This window comes from Trichomonas vaginalis, chromosome IV (assembly GCF_026262505.1).
Source record: "Trichomonas vaginalis G3 chromosome IV, whole genome shotgun sequence".
NCBI classification, from domain to species: Eukaryota; Parabasalia; order Trichomonadida; family Trichomonadidae; genus Trichomonas; species Trichomonas vaginalis.
The window spans coordinates 732,358-755,182 of NC_067206.1; the positions used below are offsets into that span (position 1 = coordinate 732,358).

The 22,825-nt window shown below is 36.0% G+C and overlaps 4 protein-coding genes, 1 non-coding gene and 1 pseudogene across 6 annotated transcripts; 3 read left to right on the forward strand and 3 right to left on the reverse strand.

Annotated features, from left to right (window-relative positions):
* Nucleotides 1-86: 86 nt before the first annotated feature.
* TVAGG3_0004300 (copine family) lies at nt 87-1,857 on the reverse strand (the record flags this gene model as incomplete). The annotated part of the gene is made up of 1 exon (XM_001318764.2): nt 174-1,838. One exon carries the CDS (start codon nt 1,836-1,838, stop codon nt 174-176), a length of 1,665 nt encoding a protein of 554 aa, XP_001318799.1.
* A 343-nt stretch (nt 1,858-2,200) lies between these two features.
* Nucleotides 2,201-4,225, reverse strand: TVAGG3_0004310 (long chain fatty acid--CoA ligase family; the record flags this gene model as incomplete). The annotated part of the gene is made up of 1 exon (XM_001318765.2): nt 2,305-4,206. The coding sequence occupies one exon, from the start codon at nt 4,204-4,206 to the stop codon at nt 2,305-2,307; it is 1,902 nt and encodes a 633-aa protein (XP_001318800.1).
* Nucleotides 4,226-5,124: 899 nt separating this feature from the next.
* Nucleotides 5,125-5,196, forward strand: TVAGG3_0004320. Its single transcript has one exon. It is a non-coding gene; the product is annotated as a tRNA-Gln (tRNA).
* Nucleotides 5,197-5,366: 170 nt separating this feature from the next.
* On the forward strand, nt 5,367-14,702 carry TVAGG3_0004330 (deleted in lung and esophageal cancer 1 (DLEC1) family; the record flags this gene model as incomplete). The annotated part of the gene is made up of 1 exon (XM_001318766.1): nt 5,367-14,702. One exon carries the CDS (start codon nt 5,367-5,369, stop codon nt 14,700-14,702), a length of 9,336 nt encoding a protein of 3,111 aa, XP_001318801.1.
* A 765-nt stretch (nt 14,703-15,467) lies between these two features.
* Nucleotides 15,468-19,508, forward strand: TVAGG3_0004340 (protein serine/threonine kinase protein; the record flags this gene model as incomplete). Its single annotated transcript, XM_051219732.1, has 1 exon — nt 15,645-19,508. One exon carries the CDS (start codon nt 15,645-15,647, stop codon nt 19,506-19,508), a length of 3,864 nt encoding a protein of 1,287 aa, XP_051104718.1.
* Nucleotides 19,509-21,182: 1,674 nt separating this feature from the next.
* On the reverse strand, nt 21,183-22,040 carry TVAGG3_0004350 (annotated as a pseudogene). Its single transcript has one exon. A coding segment is annotated over exon 1 (858 nt).
* Nucleotides 22,041-22,825: the final 785 nt, after the last annotated feature.

Below are 22,825 nucleotides of genomic sequence, written 5' to 3' on the forward strand. Positions count from 1 at the left end.
TATATTTTGATCAACCTCATTTGAAGAAACAACCTTTGATCTGATATGAAAGAAAATGTTAATTTATTATGATAAACCTGAATGTTAAAATAGCTACTTTTCAATAAAAGAATATTTTAGAGATAAAATATTAAGACAGATAATAAAATAAAGAAAGGATATTAATTTTGAAATCACTGCTTTGGAGCTGGGTAACGTGGTTGAGCAGGAGTTGGAACAAAGTTAACGAGATGGCAGAATTCGTCGACTTGGCGAGGAACTTCCTCCAAAACTTCGGCAGCAAGGGCCGGGCCGCCTCTTGAAGCGAATTCTCTGAATGGAACGAACTGGACGATATCTCTCTTCATGACTTGGCCGTTTGTAGCTCTGAGAGGAACCTCATCTGCGTCAAGTCTGTCCATTTCCTCAAAATCGGCCTTTCCGACACCGACAATGATGATGGAGAGCGGGGCATCAACAGTGGCTGCAACAATTGCATCAATTGTGGCAGACATATCGTTAATAATGCCATCCGTAATAATAAGTAAAATTGTGTAAGTTCTAGACTCTGCGAATGAAGCTCTAGCAACTCCTGTTGCTGCCTGAATAACTGGAGCAAAGAGAGTTGGTCCTGATAAGCGTACATTGAATAATGAATTTCTGTAAGCTCCGATGATGCCCTGGAGGCCGTCAACGTTCGGATCGTTTGGATTGAATGTAAGAGGGAAGCAGTGGGAGACTTGTCCGCCAACAATTCCACCAAATCCGAAAACTGGGAATTTCTGATCGGAATCGTAAGGACAGATAACGCCACCGACAGACCAGATGCATGTCTCGTACTGATTTGGAGCTTGGTTGTTGATAAAGTGGAGAGAATTTGCATTATTTGGATCTCCGTTAGAAGCAGTAAAGTCTATGGCTGTAATAAGGTTCAACTGGAGTCCTCCGCGAAGGTAATCAACAAATGTTGGATGCTGTGTTAATTGGATGGAGCCAATTTTGATTTTACCCATTTCTTTTCCTTTGTTCTTGATAACGAGTTCCGTGCCTGTATTTTCCATCATTTCCTTGAGGGACATTTGAGCGGAGCCAATTAAGTAGTCCAACTTTCCTTCGCGGAAATCATAAGCAGAAAGTGTCAAAGGAACATCCATATCGCCGTTACATAATGACTGAAGCGGGATCTCAAAGGTTTTGATATTGCAGGAGTTGCATTTTGGATAAACTGCCGAACGATATGTTGGAAGTAGTTTTCCTGTTTCGCTTGGCTTTGAAATGACGAGATATGGACGGTTTGAATGGAATGTGCGTACTTTCTTCAGATTCTTGAAAGCGAAATCCATTTTAACGCGAGAATTGCAAGATTGAGCTTGTTCCGCAATAATAGTTAAGAAGCCTCTCTTATCATGTTGCGTATCATGCTTGAGCTCTAAGACGATTTCTGTTCCTAAATTTGTGACAATGTGCTGTACATTTGTGTCACAATACCCAATGAAGTCATGGTGAGATAAATCGCCCTTTTCAGAGTCACAATCGTATACACAGAACCTTAGTGGTTGGTTTGTTTCGAAAACATAGAGAGCGCGAAGGACTTTGACCCATTGAGGATTTGGATTATCCCAAATAACTTCTGTTCTTGCGACTTCTACCATGCGGCCGTTCATTGGGATGAAAAGAACGCACATTGGGTCACTTTCACTGCCGATATCCATCTTCTTGAGTTCTTTGCCGCCAACGTGCATATCTATAATAGGAGCATCACCAGTGACTTCTGCTGAAGAAGTGTTCTGTACTTCTACCTGGCCCGAGTTTGTTGATTTAATTGACTGAGGTTTCCAAGCACCATATGCTATACTCATTTAGAAATTTAACTTTTTTGCAGAAAAATTTTAATGTAAAGTTCAGAATCATCGCTCACAGCATTTCTTATTTAGATGGAATGGAATATAATTAAACTAAAAATTAATTTTCATAAATTTTTGACACGACTTTCAAGTTAAAAAATATTACTCTTGCAATAATGAATAATTTTTCTAACGATGAGAATTTTTCAAAAACCCATAAAAAGGTGACGATGATCGGATCCCGATCCTTTTTGAGAAATTTATTAATATTTGAATTACTTATATAAACTAGAATAAATTTTAGAAATCGTTAATTGAGAGAAATTACACTCTAGAATTGAAATTTTTGATAGGAGAACGATTAAAAATTTATTTTCCAGAAACAAATTCGCACAGAAAGGGTTCAAATAAAAAGAAATCTAAATTAAAATCAGATATCTTTATATTATATAATATAAAATAAAGATGATTAGAACGCATTTTAAGCAGCTGGATAGAGAGAATCAGCAATCTTTTCATACTTAGCCTTGATCTTGTTAATCTGTGGTTTCTGGGATGGTGTGAGCAATCCATTTTCGATTGTGAATGGCTCTGTATCGAGATAGATATTAAGAATCTTTTCAAAACCGCGAAGATGTTCATCATTATAAACTTTGTCTAAGTTATCCATCATTGTCTTCTTGACTCCTTCCTTATCTGTCTCCATCTGTTTGATCAAATCGTTTGTTGGGATAACAATAGCAACTGGTCTATCATGCATTGAGTTTGCATAAACAAAGATAGACTGAACACCAACAGCTGTGCCGTAAATATCTGTAAGTGATGTGATGGAGATGTACTCGCCCTGAGAAAGTTTGACGAGTTGCTTGACTCTGTCGATGATCTGGATTGTTCCGTCTGGAAGTAATTTGCCGACATCGCCTGTTGCAAACCATCCATCAACCATAGCTTCTTTTGTGAGTTCTGGCTTCTTGTAGTATTCCTTGAACAATGATGGACCGCGGAACATCAATTCACCTGCTGGAATTTCTCCACGTGGGTCGTAGTCCATGCCTGGAACGCGGCGGAGTTTCATATCGATTGTGACGCAGACAGGACCGACAGTGTTTGGATTCCTGTCGCCGCACTGTTGTACGCATCCTGCAGCGGAAATTTCTGTGAGTCCGTAGCCTTGGATGATGTTTGGAGTGATTGTGGCGCGGCAGAACTCGTAGACGTGTGGGAGAATTGGAGCACCGCCGTTAACAATGAGGCGGAGTCTTCCTCCTAATGCTCCTGAGAATTTGGAGAGAAGGAAGGTATCTATGATGGAAGATGGCTTCTTTCCGGTAAGAAGGCAGTTATTCTTGTGATTGATGGCCCAGTTGACAAGCATTCTGACTGGAGCTGGGAGTTCGTTGATCTTCTTCATCATGTTATCGTAAATTCTGTTGAAAACACGAGGAACGGCGCAGATAATTGTAGGATGTAATGCTTGAATATCTGAAACCATATTTCTGATATCGCCTGAATAAAATCCTGTTCTTGCACCCTGACAAATCAAAGTTGTTTGTGAACATAACTCGTAGATGTGAGCTAATGGGAGGAATGAGAAGTATGTATCTGTCTGAGTAACAGAAGTGCCCATACCACCAAGACCATTGCCTCCAGCCATGATATTCTGATGAGAAAGGACGCAGCCCTTTGGTTCGCCTGTTGAACCACTTGTGTACATGATCATGGCTGTGTCATTAGTATCGAGCTTGACTGGCTTGAAATCTACTGATTCGCCAAGCTTAAACAACTCATCAATGGTTATTAGATCTGGATCTTGGATTGATGGTTTCGGATCGATAGAAATGACTTTCTGTACGCGTGGAACTTGCTTCTTGACTTCCATGGCCTTTTCTAAGTTCTTTTTATGGACAAGAATTACTTTGCATTCAGAATGATCGGTAATATATTGAGCAGCATTAGGGCCAAGTGAATCGTAAACAGGAACTGGAACGATACCGGCATATAATGATCCGAATTGAGCGACTTGCCACATTATACAATTAACTGAGTAAACACCGAGTTTATCACCTGGTTCAAGACCGAGTGCTTTGAGGCCTTTTGCCCATTTGATGCACAATTCTTTGAATTCTGTATAATTGATCCATTTATAAGGGCCTAACTTGCCATCTGCATCAACAACACGCTCGCCGAAGCAATCATGCTTAGGATAGATGACAACAGAGCTGTCAAGCATTTCAGGCAATGTTCTAACATCTGGACGATAAGTGAAATGTGTTAATGGAGCTCCGCCGTTTTCGTGAATGCGAATTGAATTGATATAAACAGGACTCTCATCTGGTGATGTGGAAGGTTCCCATTCAACTGTGGTTCCAGGACGGATATCCATATTTGATGTGATATGAAGCTCTGAAGTGATGATGTGAATTCGAATAATCTGACATAAAAGGGTTGATTTTTTGCTTTAATTTAAATGTAGATATATATTGTATTGTTTTTGAATCGTTCGCGTAAAGTCGATTAATAAAGTGACTTTTTCCATATATTTCATCTCACTGTAATGTGCTTCTTTTGGAAACAATGGATAAAATAATTGATAGTTTATTGATTTGCAATTCAAATTTGAATAATGTTCAATTTTTCAATTAACAAAATCGTTCATGATCTTAGAATGCGATGATATATATAATTCTAGCGTTTTTCAACTGAAAATGAATTGAATTCTCTGAAACCATATCTGAATTCAATCGGGTTCTCTTGCGTGGCCAATGCGATATCTGAATTAATTAGTCTTAGAAATATGTTGAGATGAGCAATTCCAAAAGGTTTAAGCTAGCAATACTGGATAAAAGCATGAAGATCTAAGAAAATGTTTTCATCTCTTTAATTTTTCATTTTCGTACTTGAAAACATATTAGCCTTTCCATACATACATAAAATTTTGACGTTGAATCACGCATTTGCCAATTAATATTTTGTTTTCTTCCATAATTGGATGAATCTATTTAGCTACATAATTTTACAAAATGTATACATGTATCAATTAAAGGAAATATCTATAAAACGTATAAAAGTCAGCATGATGGTTTCTTTGGATATGTTTGAGAAAAAAGATGACAATTCAAATGGAGAAACATATAAATGATACTGCATTGCAATAGAAGATGGAAAATAACATATGAAAGTTGATGATGCTAATGAATTTATTGGATTGTTAGATCAATAAGATGTAGGAATTAGGAAAATGGGATCGATGAAAACTGTAGATTCTTATGTTGAAGTCATAATTTTAAAAAGTAACTGTAATGGTCCCGTAGTGTAGCGGTTATCACTTGGGACTTTGAATCCCGAAATCCAGGTTCGACTCCTGGCGGGACCATAATTTTTGACTTTTTATATCGAAAGTTGTAAATGTTTCAAATCTCTAATTTTATTTTAATTTGTTTATATTTATGGTTAGCTTGTTCTGAATAAAATAATTGCTTGGCAGTAAATTCAATGTGTACAAAATAACGTATTTTTCCCAATAGGAATTTTGTGAAATTTTAAATGTTTCGTCTGGAGCCAACAGTAGTTTATTTTCCAGACACATTTATAACTTCCGAGTCCACATTTGCTGTAGATATTATTAATGATAGCTCAGAGAAAACAGACTACAAATGGAGTGTTTATGAATCTGCATCTGCCGAAAATCAATCAATGGCTGTTGGAGATATCTTAGATTTGAATGAAAGAAACAGTAAGCAAGATATTAAGCAATTCAACAATGCAATATTTCAACCAGTTCAAAATTCAGGCGAAATTTGGCCAAAACGTAAAACAACTGCAACAATTACATTCCATCCTGCTGAAGCACGTCAATATGTACAAAATCTTTATCTAGATTTCGGTGAAAATCACAAAAGAGTTCCGATTGAATTACGTGGCACGGGATTACCACCAGAAGCATCTTTTGATGTTAGTACTATCAGTGTTGGTCATATTCCTCTCGATACAGTGCAGGAATACAAAGTGAACCTTATTAATTTAGGCAGTGTTGATGTAGATTTTAAATACGAGCCAAATCAAGAATCATCACTTAAATTTACATTCTCTCCATCAGAAGGAAAGCTAAAAGTTGGAGAAAAGATTCCAATAACTCTTACAATGGCAGCAAATCAAGTTGGTAATTTTAACGAAACATTTACTTTCAAAATCAAAGGTGCATTGAAAACTCATCCAACTTTACTTGTATATGGAAGAGTTGATGGCCCTGTCTACACAATTTCTTCGAAAAATCTTAATTTTGGTGACGTAAGTTATGGATTTTTATACTCAAAGTCATTTACAATCGAAAACAAAACAAACATACCATTCGATTATCGCCTTCATTTCGAGCAAAACACTACTTTTGCGCCAAGAGAATTCAGTGTAAAACCGGATACAGGCACTGTAGACAAATTTGCAACTAAAACTATTACTGTTGAAATGATTCCGAACTCAATACAAAACTACGAAGTCAAATTATGGATTGATATCCACGAATTCCAGAAAAATGTCGAAAAAATCAAGATATACGCGAACTGTATCAGTCCAACCGTAGTCATACCACAACCAGTAATCAAATGCGAAAATGTCTTTATCAACTATCCATACGAAAAAACGTTTACTTTCGAAAATACTTCAGCATTACCTGCAAAATACGAGATTCTAGTAGAAGACCAAGGAAAATCAGCACCTGCAAAGGTCGAAATTGCCAAGAACCAAGGAGTTATTGAACCAAATTCCAAATTAGACACTCAATTCACAATTACACCATTAATTCTCGGACCAATTACAATTCCATGCTATTTAAAGATTGATTCTAATACTGGAATTGTTATTCCGTGGTCAATAAGTGCTGTTTCCATTGGTCCAACTGTTGATATTTCACATAAACATATTAATTTCGGAACGATTCCTGTTCTTCAGAACAAATCGATACCATTATTACTTACAAACACATCTCTTATCCCTGTTGATTACTCAATCACTATTGAATCAGAGAATACTGCATTCAACGTCCAACAGAAGGAAGGAACGATTCCTCCATTAGAAAAATCTCAAATTCCTATCATTGCAAACCTCGATGATACATTAACATTCAATGGAAAACTTGTTTTGAACATTCAATACTTAAATCCAATAACAATTCCACTTGCTGCAACAGGATCGGGTACTCCAATGTATTCATCAATTCCTATGGACACAATTGATTTCGGAAGTATCTTAAATGAGAGAGTTTCAACGGTGAAGTTCACTCTTACAAATAAAGGGAGAAGAACACAAGAATTGAGGTGGTCTTACGGGCGTATAAAAGTTCCTGAAGCGGTCCAGAAGACATTCAAACTTGTCATCAATCCAGAAGTCTACACAATAGAATCGCATGATACAATAGAATACACAATACAAGTATTTTGTCCTTCAGCTGTTACTTTTACTGCTGAATTGATTTGCAATGCAACAATTGGCCGACAAAGAGTTGAATTATTCCATCCAACAATAAAAGGATCCATATTCAAACCGAACTTGAATTTCTCCACAAAACAAATAGAATTCGAATACATACACAACTACAAGAAAGAAGAAGAAATCATCATGAATTCTACAGAAAATTTGACACAGCCATCATTTGATTTGATGCCTGTCCAAGAAACAACATTCGATGTAGTAAATATTAATCCAATACCTGTAGATCTAGTAATTCAAACTCAAGAGCCATTTACGACTGATGTCACTTCACTTCACCTGGACACAAATCAACAAAGAACGATTGTTGTCACATTTAATGCTCCTTTCAAGACAGATTTCTTTTCTGAGTCAATAACAAGGAAAATCAATTTTTCTGTTGTCGATCATCCAGCCAAAATTTCCTTGAATGCTAAATGCAATTATATATTCCCCAATTTAGCATTTGAACCATCAACGAGTGTTGATTTCGGAAACATGATGTTGAACACTGAAGAAGAAGTTTCTTTAACAATGAAGTCAGTATCATCATCACCTGTTGAATGGTCATGGGAACTGATGGCTGAAAACGCTGATAAATCATTGTCAAGGATATTCGATGTATTTCCAATTAAAGGATACATTGAGCCATTCCAGTCAGACACAATTCACTTCTCTTTCTCAGCAATTGCTTCTCAGGAAGGAGGATCAAAGACTTACAAAGGAAAGGCTGTTTGTCATGTAACAGGTGGTCCTGATTACGTCATTGATTTGAAAGGAAATGCTGTGGCAATTGACTACGGAATTTCTCCACTTTCAATCAATTTCGGTGACAAATTTTACAATGAAAATTTGTCAAGTAAAATCACACTTAAAAACGGATCAGATTTGCCAATCAAATACACAACTAAAGTACCAAAATTTAACTTACTTAGCCAGCTAAGTATCACTCCAAGTGATGGAGTAATTCCTGTTGAAGGAGCATTCACTTTAACAGTTAATTGTTTATGTGGAAAACCAGGTAATTTCAATGACTATTTCCTGATACAAATTGGTCATTACGAAGAACAGAAAATCCCTATAATTGTTAATTCATATTTCCCTCAATTGATGTTGAATATTCCTCGCCATGAAACTGACTACAGTTTGCAACAAAGTCCTGAATCTCCTCCTGAAGAATTGATAAATCTTGAAAGCAAATTGGCAATCGAAAGAGAGAATCAGAAACTTCCTTATTCCAACAACAAACAAGAAAGAGAAAGATTGACATTCCAGAAGAAGATATTTAGCAAATATCTCTTCGATATCGGTCAAATAATTGTTGGAGATACTTTGGAGTTTCCTTTCGATGTTAAATCATTAGTTCCCTTGAATTTACCTGTTATAGTTAATGTTGAATCCTTAAAGAACACTGGTTTCTACATTAAATCAACAAACATAACAATGAAACCAAATGAAGAAAGTTCTATCGTTATCGGTTTTGACACTTCAAAACGTACAAATAATTTGACAGGAAATGTAGAATATTCAATTTATTTAGTACTTGGAGAGAGCCAAAACCATATAATAGAGATAGTTTTGAACGCAAAGATCGTGTTACCGAGATTCACTTTATCCACAAAAGTCTTCAATTTCGATGAAGTTATTGTTGGTCAATCAAAGACAATGACTCTTCAAATTCAAAACATGAATACTTTTCCATGTGAATTTGCTTTCCTTGATCAGATTGAATCGAATTCAAGTGCTACTTCAAAGGCATCTACAGCAAGAAGAGTTGAAACGGCCAGATCAAAGAAATCAACAAAAACTGTTCAGCCAAAGAAAGAAACAAACAACGAAGAGGAAGAAGAAGAGGAAGAGAAACTAATAATTTACCAAACTAAGCCAAGTAATGGTGTTTTACCTCCTTCTTCTTTCCAAAACATCGAAATCACTTTCACTCCTGTTGAAGGAATCAATTACAACTTCAAACTCCCTCTCAAGATGAAGCACAATCCAAAAGATGAAATGTTAAAACTCTTTGGAAAAGGTGTTCAAATGAAAATTGAGTTTGAACCTCCTTCTTTGAGTTTGCCTGCAATTTTGCCATTTTCTGACAGTTCGATTTCTGATGTAAAACTGAAGAATAACACGAACTATCCAATAGAAGTGTTTTCTTATAACTTCGACTACGAGTTATATGTCAATACTTTTATAAAGAAGAAACAAGAGTCTCAAAACAACACAGTTTCTGATGAAGCAGTTGCAAATGTTTCTAAATTCTCTATTTGTGTTATTGTTCATGGTCCAAGTCAAACTGGTCGAACAACTGTCTCTAAAATGATCTCGAAATACTTGAATGCTCGTGTTATTTCTCTTACAGAGTTATGGCAGCCAATTATCGAGAGACAAGAAGGATATGCCGCAGCGGATTTGATTGCAAAACTCGGAACAAGAATCCAAGAAAGTGATTGTATGAATGGTTTTGTCATTGATGGTTTAGATGCTTTACAACAAAACCAAGACACAGAAAACTACATGACACAAGTTTTGAAAGCAAAAGGTTGTTACGATGAATGTTTGAACAATCCATTCAATAACATTCCTCATAACAATCCAACAAACATCGAATTGGCTTTGAACTATGTTTTGGAGTCATTGGATGGTCATTATGTTTTCTTTGTCGGCTGCAAATGCACCATTGATACAATACAGAAGAGAGCTGAAGAAGAAGAAAGACTTGAAAAGAAGAGAATTGCAAAAGAAAGACAACAAGAGAAAATCGCTTTGTTCAACATGACTGAAGAAGAATACGACAAATTAAGTCCTGAAGAACAAGAAGAAATAGATAAGAAGAGAAAAGCGTTGAGAAAGAAGATAATTAAAGCAGAACAAGAGAAGCAACAATCAGAAGAAAATGAAAAAACATCAAGATCAAAACATAGATCTAAAACTTCTTCAAGAGAAAAATCTTCGCATGAAAAATCAGATAAAAAAGACGACAAACATGAAAAATCACGTGAGGAAAGACATAAAAAATCTCGCTCTAAAACTAATGAAGAAGAAAAGAATATACAATCAAATAAAGACATAAAAGAAACAAAACCGACTAAAAGTGACAAACCAAAAACAAACAAAAAAGGAATTCCATTAGATCCATTAGAGTTTTCTCAGATGCTGTTCAATATGTCAATTGGATCAATAGCTAACAAGATAAAGAATTCAACAGAGAACTTCCAAGCAATTGATCCAGCGACATTGACAACGAAAAACAATGAAGAAGAAGAAAAGAAGGAATTAACAATAGATTTGAACAAAAACTCAACAGATAATTTACCAAACAACGAGCAAAAAACTGAAGAAGAAGAAAACAATGAGCCAAAATCAATCAAATCATTGAATTCCATTGTTGTTTCAACAGATTTCTCTTTGAAAGACGTTGAAAATGAAATTACATCATTTTTGCCATCATTAAACACCATCAAAGAAAACGCTTTCACTTCTTTGATTCCAGGAGCAGTTACAGGAATGAGTAATGACATTGACGAGCCTCTTTCCAAATTCAAGGAGACTTCTCCTTATTTCTCAATTGTTGTTGATGAACCATACACAGAATTGCCTGAAGATTTAAACTCCACTTTAACAGAACAAAGTGGAAGAACAAGTAAATCATTTAAGTCGAGATCATTGAGTAAGTCAAAGAAATTGCAACAAACAAATCATGAAGACCAGGTTGATATATCAAAACTCACTCCAAGATGGAAGATCGATGCAAATTCATCAATAACTTTGCAAATAAAGTTCATGCCAACAATTCCAGGAAGTTTCAAAACAGATCTTTACTTCGGAATTCTCGGTTGCAAGTACGAAATGCTCAAAGTAAATGTTTCTGGTGCTTGCGCCGGTCCCGATGTTGACAGAAACATTTTGCAGATGTTTGAAAACAAAAGTGGTTACAACAATGATGAAAAAGAATATCAGTTTGGCCCTATTTTACTGAGTGGCAAACAGAAACAATCCAATCCTGTTTCTGAGAAAGTTACGCTCAAAAACATTTCTCAGTTCCCTGCAGAAGTTCATTGTTACTTCAGCGAAGTTAACAAACAAGTTTGGTCTGTTGAACCACAGTCAACAACAATTCCTGCAGAAGGAACAGCAACATTTAACGTAATTATAACACCACAAGCAACAGAACTCTTTAAGAATGTTTTGCAATTCTTTATTAAGGACCAACCAGAACCACTTTCTATTCCTTTCTCAGCGGAATCAACTGTTCCTTGCATCAAACTATCGAATACAAATCTCGATTTCGATAAGATAATGATTGGAAAGTCAAGAACATTGAATATAGAACTCAAGAACACTTCAAAACTCTTCTCATACTGGAGTTTGAAGAACTTAAACAACCTTGGAGATAATGTCAAATTCTCTCAAACAGAAGGAGTAATAAAACCTCTGAAATCGATGACGATAAAAGCTACTTTTTCAGCAGCTAAATCAACATCGATAAAGAAAAGTATCAATTTCGAAGTCTTTGATAAAGACAAGACAAGGGCATTTGGTACTACTCCTATCTCTGTTTTGGGAGAAGCATTTGATGTTGTTTTAGATGTACAGTTTCCGAAAGGAATGGATCATCTTTGTTTCGGCAATTTCACTCTCAGCCAAACAAAGACAATCAATTTGATGCTGAAAGATAAAGGTAAATTCCCTGTTACTTACAAAGTGATAATTGACAAGAACATCGAGCAATTCATCACTTGCAATCCTCAAACAGGAACAATCAATCCACAAGATAAACCAATTCCTTTGGTATTTTCTCTAAAAAGTGGAAAAGTCATCTCATTCCAGGATGCAAAAGGAATTAAGATGCAGATACAAGACACAAATACAAAGGTAACAACAAAGACATTACCTTTGCCTTTTACTTGTGAAACTGTTTATTCTCAAGTTCAAATTCAACCAAGTAAAAAAGTGACATTTGATTATGTCTCTATCGGCCAAGTTCCAACAAAACAAGTCACTCTTGTTAATGCAGGCAAGTTTGCCTTTGACTTCGAATTAGTTCCGAAAGCAGAAGCCAAAGAAAAAACTCCAATTTTACCTGTAGATTCGAAGAAAGGAAATTTGTCAAGTTTGTTGAAACCAAAGAACAAAAAGAATGTTCAACACGTCATAGCAGGTAACTACGTATTGTCTCCAAGTACAGGAACCATCAATCCTGGCCAATCATGTGTAATTGATGTAGAATTCAATGGAACAACTGCAGGAACTTTTTCAAATACAGTTAATGTCAAAGTTAACGAAATTGACCCTAATTCTCCACCTCCTGTCATCAATCTTCATGGAATTGTGGAGATGCCGGCCTTGGAAATTGCTGCAAGAGACAAAGTTTTCCCTGGTTTGCCTCTTTCTCTTTCTACAGAAAAATTGAAAGAAGACAAAAATGTTTTTTACGAAGATTCCGGTGTTTTGAACTTTTCCGCATTGATGATTCACGAGAAGTCCCAAGTACCTGTGAATATTATCAACACATCCCATTTGCCAATTAACGCGGAGATAAATTTGAAGTCTGCGAAATCGAAAGACAAAAATTTCCCATTCGAAGTTTCAGAAACAAAAATTGCTTTGGAACCATTAGCACAAAAACAAGTTTTAATTAGTTTCAGTCCAGTAAATCCAGAATCATACACTGGCACATTCGAATGTGTTATCAAAGGCGCACAAACTGATTCCAAGCTCAAGTTCAATGTCGAAGGAATTGGAAGTGTTCCTAACTTTAATATTGTTGGATTAGAAAAACAGAAAACAGGATTCGTTTGCAATTTCACACGTGTTCTCATTGGCTACAAGAAAGAGAAAGTGATTAATATCAATAACCCAACAGCTTTACCTGTTCCAGTGACAATACAATACAAGAAGACACCAGAATTCACTGTTTTCCCTGATACATCATCAGAAACAATTCCTCCAGGAGAAACTTTCCCTTTAGTTGTTTCATTTAAACCAACTGCTGAAACTAAATCACAATTTGATGTTATTGTTGGAATAGAGAACAATCCGAAGTCAAATGCAACAGTTACAGTGTTTGGTGAAGGTGCAATTGAAGACATTTTGTTCGAATTTTCAAATAACACAAATAATGATGAAGATCAACTTGAATTCAAGAATTGTGTTGTAGGATCAATGTCTCAGCAGATGTTTGTGATGAAGAATGTCGGAAATGAAGACTGCAAGTTCACGTGGACTAATAATACAGGAATAACATTTGTTCCTTCAGTCGGACACATAAAAGCAGGAAAATCAAAGAAAATTATCGCATCGCTTTTGGCTGACCATCCAATCAAATTGATTACTCAAAAAGTGATTTGTAATGTTCTCAAAATACAACTTGATCAACACGCACCTGATTGGGATGATTCGATGAGAACGCTCAAATACGTGAAGCGCAATTTGCAGACGCCTGTTGAGAAAGAAAACAATGTCATCACTGGTTCGAAATTGCCACCTTTGAACGCGAGAAAAGCAGCGAAAACAGCTATGTCTGTTAAAAGAAGCAACACAAACATTCCTCCAATCGAAAACCAAAGTGTTGTATCAGATATTGTCAAAGTAGCTGAAGTCAGAGAAGAACCACCTTTCAAACTATTGACGCAGAAACCAAGAGAAGTGTTTATTCACGCAGTTATGGCTGCAGATGTAGTCAAGTTCGCATTGGATACAACAGAAATTGCATTCAGTCCAACAATGATGATGCAGTCGAGATCATTCGATGTAAAGATGACGAATCAATGCCAGATCAAGTTCGAATTCTACTGGAGAGATGCAGATTACCAGGCAGCAAGAACAGACTACGCAAGCCAACACAAAGCTCCATTTGATATTGTTCCTAGGCATGGTTTCATTGAACCAGGAAGTTCTCAAATGTTCAAAGTCATTTTCGCTCCTGAAGAAGTCGATGATTTCGCTGGCCGTTTGATCTGCGACATTCCTTTCAACACTGGACAGAGTCCAATCATCAATGTTAGTGGTTTATCAAGGAGACCAATCATTTACTTCAATGTCGAGCAGTCAGACTATTTGTCAAGAAGATATCCTTCATACATAAAAGCTGTTCCTGCCGAAACAAGAATTGTCGAAATCGCTGTTTCTTCGAATCATGCTGGAAAGACGAACCATTTGAAGTTCGATGTCGTCAACACAACATCACAACCTTACGAGTTCTCGTGGACAAAGAGTTCTACAGTTGTTGATGGCGAAGAATCGAAAGCAATTGTTTGTGAAACTCCTTGTGGAATGATTTCTGGCGGAAAGAAGGTCGTAATGAACTTCTCCTTCACGCCTGGACAACAGAGAACTGTAGAAGCAAATTATGAATTCTTAATCCCTTCATTAGGAGTAAGAGTTCCTTTCTTAGTTGTAGGAAGAATCGTTCAATAATTTTTTAATATATTATTTTTTTCTTTTTATTTGTATTTTTATATGTAAATTGTTTATTATTATCGTATATATTTTAAAAATACTTATTTGCTAATATAGCAAAACTTGTAAGGTTTTATATATAAAAATGTTTCGGAAAAAAGTACTCTTTTTAAGAGCCATAAGCTAGTGTATAAATCAATTCAGAATGGTTTAATAAGTTGCAGAATCGAATATGATAGTTGAACTGGAGAAGAAAGAAAAACAAAAATAAATTGAAATAATAAAGTAATTAAAACAAAAATAGCCGTATTTTTGAAACATCTTAGTTCAGTTCTGCATTTATCTATTCTTGTTATTAACTCTGATCCATTTTGTTTGTATTGCATATTCCAATCTTTCGTATAAACTCAATATCGTAAGTCTTGTGAAGTATTACTTGATGGAATAGTTACCATTTGTTGCTATTGCAAATCTTAACAAATAAACAAATGCTTCTAATCGGTTCCACTTTTTTGAAATAAATTGCGAAAAAATAACTGTTAACTCTGAAAACTTGAAAATTATAATCCAGATCTATGATTTACTAAGCGGAAATTCGATACGATAGAAAATGAATGTTTACCATAAAAAATTCATTCAAAAATTGAAAGAAGATTTAGCTTAGAGAAAACTTAACGGGGAGTATATCATATAACAATTAATATTTTTACGCCCATTTTTCATTATTGGTCGATCTTGTCTGAATTTGATAAGCTTTTTTTCAAAAAACAAATATCACGGGTAGAATAGAAAAATATTTTTAAATAATAATATGATATATCGTTTTGAATTAGAATGTCGTTCAAGAAATTAGAGGAAATTTATAATTATAATTTTATCATGAATCTAAGCTCATTGGAAATACCCCCTGCGTTTGAAGGAATGCAGCACACCTTTCAAACCCATTACAGTGAGTTTTATATGGAAATGGTTCATATTAGCAATAAAAACCTCGGAAATTCGATAGAAAAATACGTCCAAATGGTTACGACTCTTTCTAGAGGCCCATCGATTGAGAATTTGATGCGTGCAGCAATAGGTGTCACTGCATTGCATCAATTTGGCAATAATGATTTCACAAGGCTCACTGGAATTTTCGATCGACTTATTCCTCAGAATGATTTAGAATACGTTCGATTTACAAGTTGGTGTGCCGGTAAGCTTGTTCACCATCCAAGTTTTGAGCAGTCTAGATATGTTGCTCACTTATTAGAAAGATTACTTGGATGGGTCCGTGCCTATGGCCGAAGATCCCGCCATCTTGCAGCAGTCTGTCTCTTGGAATATCTATCTCTCAACGCAGGCAGCGAGGTTGTCGTATTTTTTGAACAGTGGCAATCTGCTGTTTGGACTTTGGTATCGCATCCATCAATGCAGCTTATACGCGCAACTGCATCTGCTGTTAATATGCTTACTCGTGCAATTTTACGTTATAGAAGAAGTGATTTAGACGCTTATCTTTCATTTTTCACTCAACTTATTTATAGATTACTTTCATTCGGTAGCCCATTCAAAGTATACGCTGCACTTAAGATTCTCGAGCAGCTTATTTCATCTTGTCCTGACTTCTTCAGCTCAAAATTCGGAGAATTATACGATATGATATCAGATGCCACTTCTGATGGTCCACTCCTTGTACAGGCCGAGTCATACGTTTCAATTTCACATTTAACTTACGTAGATTCAAAACAATTTTCAGATCTTTACGCAGACTCACTTCTCGAGAAAACTGATGAGATCCTCTTAGAGTTCCCACGCTGTATCGGTGCATCCCTGTCCAGGATGATCAACAACATCCCAGAATACATGGAAACTAAAATTGCCGACATCAAACAATACGCAATCAATCTTGTCAACGATCCAGATTGGAGTTTCGATCTTCTTACGGCCGCCACAAATAAATTTGGCGAAAAATTTTTGCCGATTGATGAAGATTTAATCATGAAACTGATGAAAACGCCAATGACAAACTATTTCAACAACTTCTTCATAGCGTATACAAGAGCTATAGGCGAGAAAATCAATCCTACGATCACAGAAGCACTTGCAACAAAAATCATCGATGAATTTTCTACAAGTGAAACAATTCTTGCGCTAGATCTGATTGCCGGTCTACCAGGATTCGCCCTCAAACAGAATGGAACTCTTAATACTCTAATTACAGAAAAATCTATGTTCGAAGCTGACGAAATACGCAAAGCAATACCCGCAGCACTTTATTCACTCGCAAAATCTACGAATCAACCGGAACATATCCGCGAAACTACAGAAAAGCTGTTCCAATTAGCTTTATTTGATCCTTCCACGGATGTCAGGCTTTCCATCCTTCGTGCTCTTAAGCGTGATGCTATTAAGGAGCTTGCCGATCCAGAAGCGGTCAAATTCCTTCAACTTTTCGCTAATGATGATTCAACATCCGTCAGAAACTTAGTTTTCCAGACAATTGCAGCTCTCGGAGACATAAATCCCATGTATGTCTCAAACATCACTCGCCATGCCCTTTTGGAGCATTTTTATTCGATCAAAAATGTACCGGGAATTAGATTACGTTCTCGAGTGATCAAAACCCTTCCAGACCTCATCACAGCCACCGGCGCGACCATGAAGATCTACGCTAAGCCATTTATGGAGATTGCCATGGACATATTATTGCATCCACCGGAAAAATCGACATTAGAGAACTTTTTAGAGCAAGAAGCAGTCACAAACATCGAAATTGGCCTGTTTGACTCCATTGCATTGATTGCTCCCATTGCTCCAACCATAATTGCAGAAGATTCCTATCATTTGATTCCATTTTTATGCAACAAACTCCATACAAGTGAAGACAGAGCACTTTTACTGTCAGATCTCCATCTTTTATTTGTTCTTTCATCACCTCCTGCTGCTGTTGTCCAATACAGAATCATGGCTCCACTTATTTTATCCGCGTGTTCTAAATTACTTGCGAACACACAGTCAAGAAAGGTGAGAATGGCCATTCTGAGAGTTATTGGCTCATTAGGAGTATTAGATGTTCATCAGAGATCTCCTCCAATGGGATCGCAAGCACCAACTAATTTAGATGACAGATTGACAAGGTCATTCTTCACTCCGTCGAGAGATTTAGATAATCCCATTGATGACACATTATTACTCAAACCAGAAACATGCGAACAATGCTACGTAAATGTTGTTGCAACAGCTCTGTTGAAGATATTAAATAACGATGAATTATCAGAACTATATGGAGATACAGTAACAAGTTTATGCGATGTGTTGAAGAATCCAAGGATGTTCATGCTGACTTATTTCGATCAGTTCTTCAACAGGTTCTTGGTCATTTTAGATACAGCAAGTGAATCTGACATGCAGTTGTATTTACCTATTTTATCAAAACTCATTGTTGAATCATCGCATAATTCAACACCATTCACTGAAAGAGTTTTGAATTTCGTTGTATCTCATTACAATGATAAATTAGGTGTTCTTTATTTGGATGTTATCATTGCATTAGTTACTACTTTACGAGATGGTTTTGTTCCTTACGCAACAACAGCTATTTCTTTGTTAGTTTCTTGTTTGGAAGCAATGAAATCTCAAAACGAAGAAGTTTGCGACAGAGTTTTCAAAGCTTTCTCACAAACAGGAATTTACGCTGTTGATTTGCTGTATTTGATTGTTCCTCAGATCTGCGATGTAATTGTTTCTGAACAAGCCTTGGTGGGAGTGAGAAAACTCGCTATTCAATCACTCAAAAGAATTGCACAAGATGCGGAATTAATTCTTTATTTAGGACCAATTGTAAGAGCAATTAATTACGCATTAGGTTGCAAATGCGCTGATATCAAAGATGATGTGTTCGATCTGATATTCACATTGCTCAAAACACAGGGAAGACCATTCGTAAAGAACGCAATGCCACTCATAAATTACATAAGAAGAACTGGAAGCGCAAATTCTGAATTTGAAGCAGCAATTGAATCTGCTCAACAAATTGAGAACTTTACACCGACGATAACTGCCACTCCACCGATAATTCGGAGAAAGAAAGCCACTGAACATCCATTTAGCGAAGACACATTGATAGCAAGAGCCATTACTCCAACTCTTGGATATGGAAGGCATTTGGAACAATGGTTGCATTCGTTTATGATTGTTTGTATCAATTCAAGTCCGAATGAAGATATAAGGTGTTGCACGACATTGGCGACTAATTACCAACCATTGGCAATGATGTTGTTTAAGATTGCCTTCTTTAGCTGTTGGAAGAAACTTTCACAACAAGGAAAGAGTGTTATTACTAATACTTTTCATTCTTTGTTGATTGCAACAGAAAATTACGAAGTTGTTACAAACGAAATCATGGACTTGATTTTCTTCATGTCAAAATTTGAAGACATGAAGATTCCTCTCAAGCATTTAGTCTCTTCCGCATTGAGATATGGATCAAACGCATTTGCTCTCTGTATACAACAAGATGCAATACAAAGAGGTGTCATCAAGAAGAAGATGGCGAAAATGCTCATTGATACATTCATCAATTTGGGAGAATGGAATAATGCAATTGCTGTTTGGAAACAATACAGTTCTATGATACCTAATGCAAACAAAGAAGACTTTTTAAGTAAATTACACATGTGGGATGTCGCTTTACCTATCTACGAACAAAAGTACAAACAATCGAAGAATCCAAACTCATTTAACGGATACATCAAATCACTTTCTAATTTAGGACAATGGCCAACAGTTGTTGAGAACGTGAAGAACTTCGAAGACTTGAATTTGACTGCAAAAGAGATGTAACTTCTTATTTCGCAAATGCAGCTTTTCTTCTTGAGAAATGGGTGATTTGAAACAAATATTAGAAAGCAGAAGTGTTGACTCAATCAGATGCATGGTTTTACTTTGTTTGTACAAGATAAAAACAGGTGATTACGACATTGATTCGATAATTACAAATGCTTGGTCACTTTTGGCTTCACGACCAATTACTTTCTGGGCGAATAACCAGCAGATACACAGAGACACGATGTTGAGAGCTCAGCAGATTGTGGAAGTGTTGGAAATAAGAGATTGGGCGAAATATCCAAAAAAAGACAAGATATCGAAAGAGTTTGGAACCAGAGATTGCAAACATCGCCAAGAGATTTCGAAGTTTGGTTCCCAATCATTTCAAACAGATTTAGAATCACTCATAAGGCTGATCAGACATTTTTGGACTTGTTCTCTTTGAAGTCTTTGACTCTTGGAACTAATTAAATTCAAGAGTTTTCAGCATCGTTTTCAGAGATTTAGATCTCGAGAAATCTCCTGATTTGGACAGAGTCTGTTTCGTTTTGAATAACTACAACACAGGCAACAAAGAAGAAGCTCTCAAACAGATGAAAATGCTCACACAAACTGTTAAAGGAGAACTACTTTCCAAATGCCATGATTTGTATGCAACATGGTTGTTAGAAAAGAATGAATCAATCGATACTTTGTACGAAGCTTATTCTCATCTGGAACAAATTCCTGTTGTTAATTCTCACGCAATAGAAGCATGCAAAGGTTGCCAGGCTCGTAGATGGTCAATAATATCCTGCATTTCATAAAAGATATTGTTCATTTGTTTCATCTTTCGCACTACAGTCTAAATCTCCTTGGAGAAGTTCTTGCTTTATCTTCTGGATTTCTGTTTCGAAAGTATATGAAGAAGGAATGAAGCTTTTCATTTCTACTAACATAGATGTTGGGTTCATGACTAAAGAGTTTGGTGCTGTTGTTGCAACATGTTCTTACAATAAAAATAAAAAATATTTTTTAAAAAAACTAACTTTATTTTTTCTATCTTAAGGAAACACAACAAAACTCATGAATTTCGAGAGTTTTCTACGATGGTAGAAATGAGTTTAGAAATGAGGTTAGAAATGAGGTTAGATCTAACATGCTAACATAAAAATATATTTTTATTTTTTCTATCTTAAGGAAACACACAAAACTCATGAATTTCGAGAGTTTTCTACGATGGTAGAAATGAGGTTAGAAATGAGGTTAGAAATGAGGTTAGAAATGAGGTTAGATCTAACATGCTAACATAAAATATATTTTTATTTTTTCTATCTTAAGGAAACACACAAAACTCATGAATTTCGAGAGTTTTCTACGATGGTAGAAATGAGGTTAGAAATGAGGTTAGAAATGAGGTTAGAAAACGTGTTAGATCTAACATGCTAACATAAAATATATTTTTGGTTCATTTACACTCGTTACGATGAAGAAGTCTTGACATTTTCCCGACTGTTGTCAAAATGTCATGTTGTCACCATTTTCAAAAAGATGTTAAATGACCGAGTGACCGAGTGACCCCTTCAGTAAACATCTCATTTTAACTCACTTTTTTTCTATCTTAAGGAAATTCATGAAAATTCAACGGGTGAAAAAAGAGGTGAGAAAAGAGGTGAGAAAAGAGGTGAGATCTAACATGCTAACATAAACTCACTTTTTCAGCACTTTTCCGTAGTTGTATATGAAAGACAATTCGAGATAAAAGTCATAGTACAATGGTATTATATGTTGCACACCATTTGTTGTGAACCAAACTTGAAAGTCAGAGAAACTGTTACTAGGTGGTTCGTAGAGAATTTAGAAGCAAAGTCATAAAAGTCCTTACCGATACATAGAAAAACCATTGTTGCTTGAACTGAAACTTGCATGGCACATAACATTTTGAGGGTCAAACACGTTTCTATAAACTGTCAAATCTGCTGGTGGAAGTATAAATTTAAATGGACCATCTGTGGTAATGGTTCGTTCTGGTTTAGTAACCGAAGAAATTGTGCCCAAGAACGTTTGTCTACTTTCCAAAATAAAAACTCTGTATCTCTTGGAGGTTAATTTCAATCTTTTGAAATGAAACGGTGGAGTTCATCTTGTCATATTCTAGTTTCAGATAGTATGTTCCATTTAGTAAAGAGTCGTATTTTTCTTGAAATTCCCAATAGTATTTGTTCATTTGAGTTTGAAAGTCATTTAGAGTTTTCTCAAGACTTTCGTCTGAACGAACTGTAAAGATTCTCATTTCATCAAATTTGTCTATTAGACCATCAGAACCTTTATACTGCCCATGAAAATATACTGCGAACATAAACGCGTTAGTTCTATTTGAAAACAAAACTCTTCTAAATCCTATTGCCTTTGCATCTGAAGGACTTTGAAGCCAACGAACTGGATAGTCAAACCTGTATGCTCGGGATGAAATTTCTTCATCTGAAATAGTCCTACCAGCATTTGTAAAGATATAGTCTAACGGTTTTGTATCTGCACTTTTGTTCTTTGTTTTTCAACCTGAAGCATTTAATATATGTAAAAATATATTGTTTTAAAATGGTATGCCATTTCATATTTCTCATCTAACAAACAAGTTCTGAACGGGAAGTATCCAGCATGTTGTCTGACTGCTTGAGGGTTAGGTTGGTACCATCGAACTTGACACTTGCAATTCCTTCAATTGCATTCAAAATGTCTGAGTCGGAGTCAACCATTTGTTCTCTCTTTAGTTCTGAAAGCGTCAAGAAGTTGTGCGGCTTGTTGGACATTGCCATGTGCATAGTAAATGTGACCATCCAAATCTGTTATGGTCAATCTGAGATTGTGTCCTTTCTTATTTCCGTCTTGTATGGCAGCAAGTACACCCATGAAGCCTTCTTTGTTCTTTCCTTCGTCAAAGTTTACTGTAAAGGTTCGACCAGAAGTAATTTGACTTCTAACTTCACGGTACTTCTCATATGCATATCTTGTTCTTTCCATGGGAACATGTGCGTCTTCACCTTTTCCTTTTTTCCTTCTCAAAGGATGCAATTGTTCGTCATGTTTCCAGTAGAATCTGGCAAAGCCGTCGTGTCCTTCAACTTGAGGTTCACTAACATCGAAAGGCATGTCCATAAGACGTTCTTCTTCTAACCTCTCTAGTCTGTTTGGATAATTTGCACGTGCTTTTCCAAATCCATTTCGTAGCGAAGACCAGACAATTTGTCATAGACTTTTATGGGTCTTCCCTTCCTATATTTAAAATTCTTCGAAACTCTCCAAACCATATCTTTTGCAACTCTGCTTTTATTCTAGCAGATTTCTATCCATTC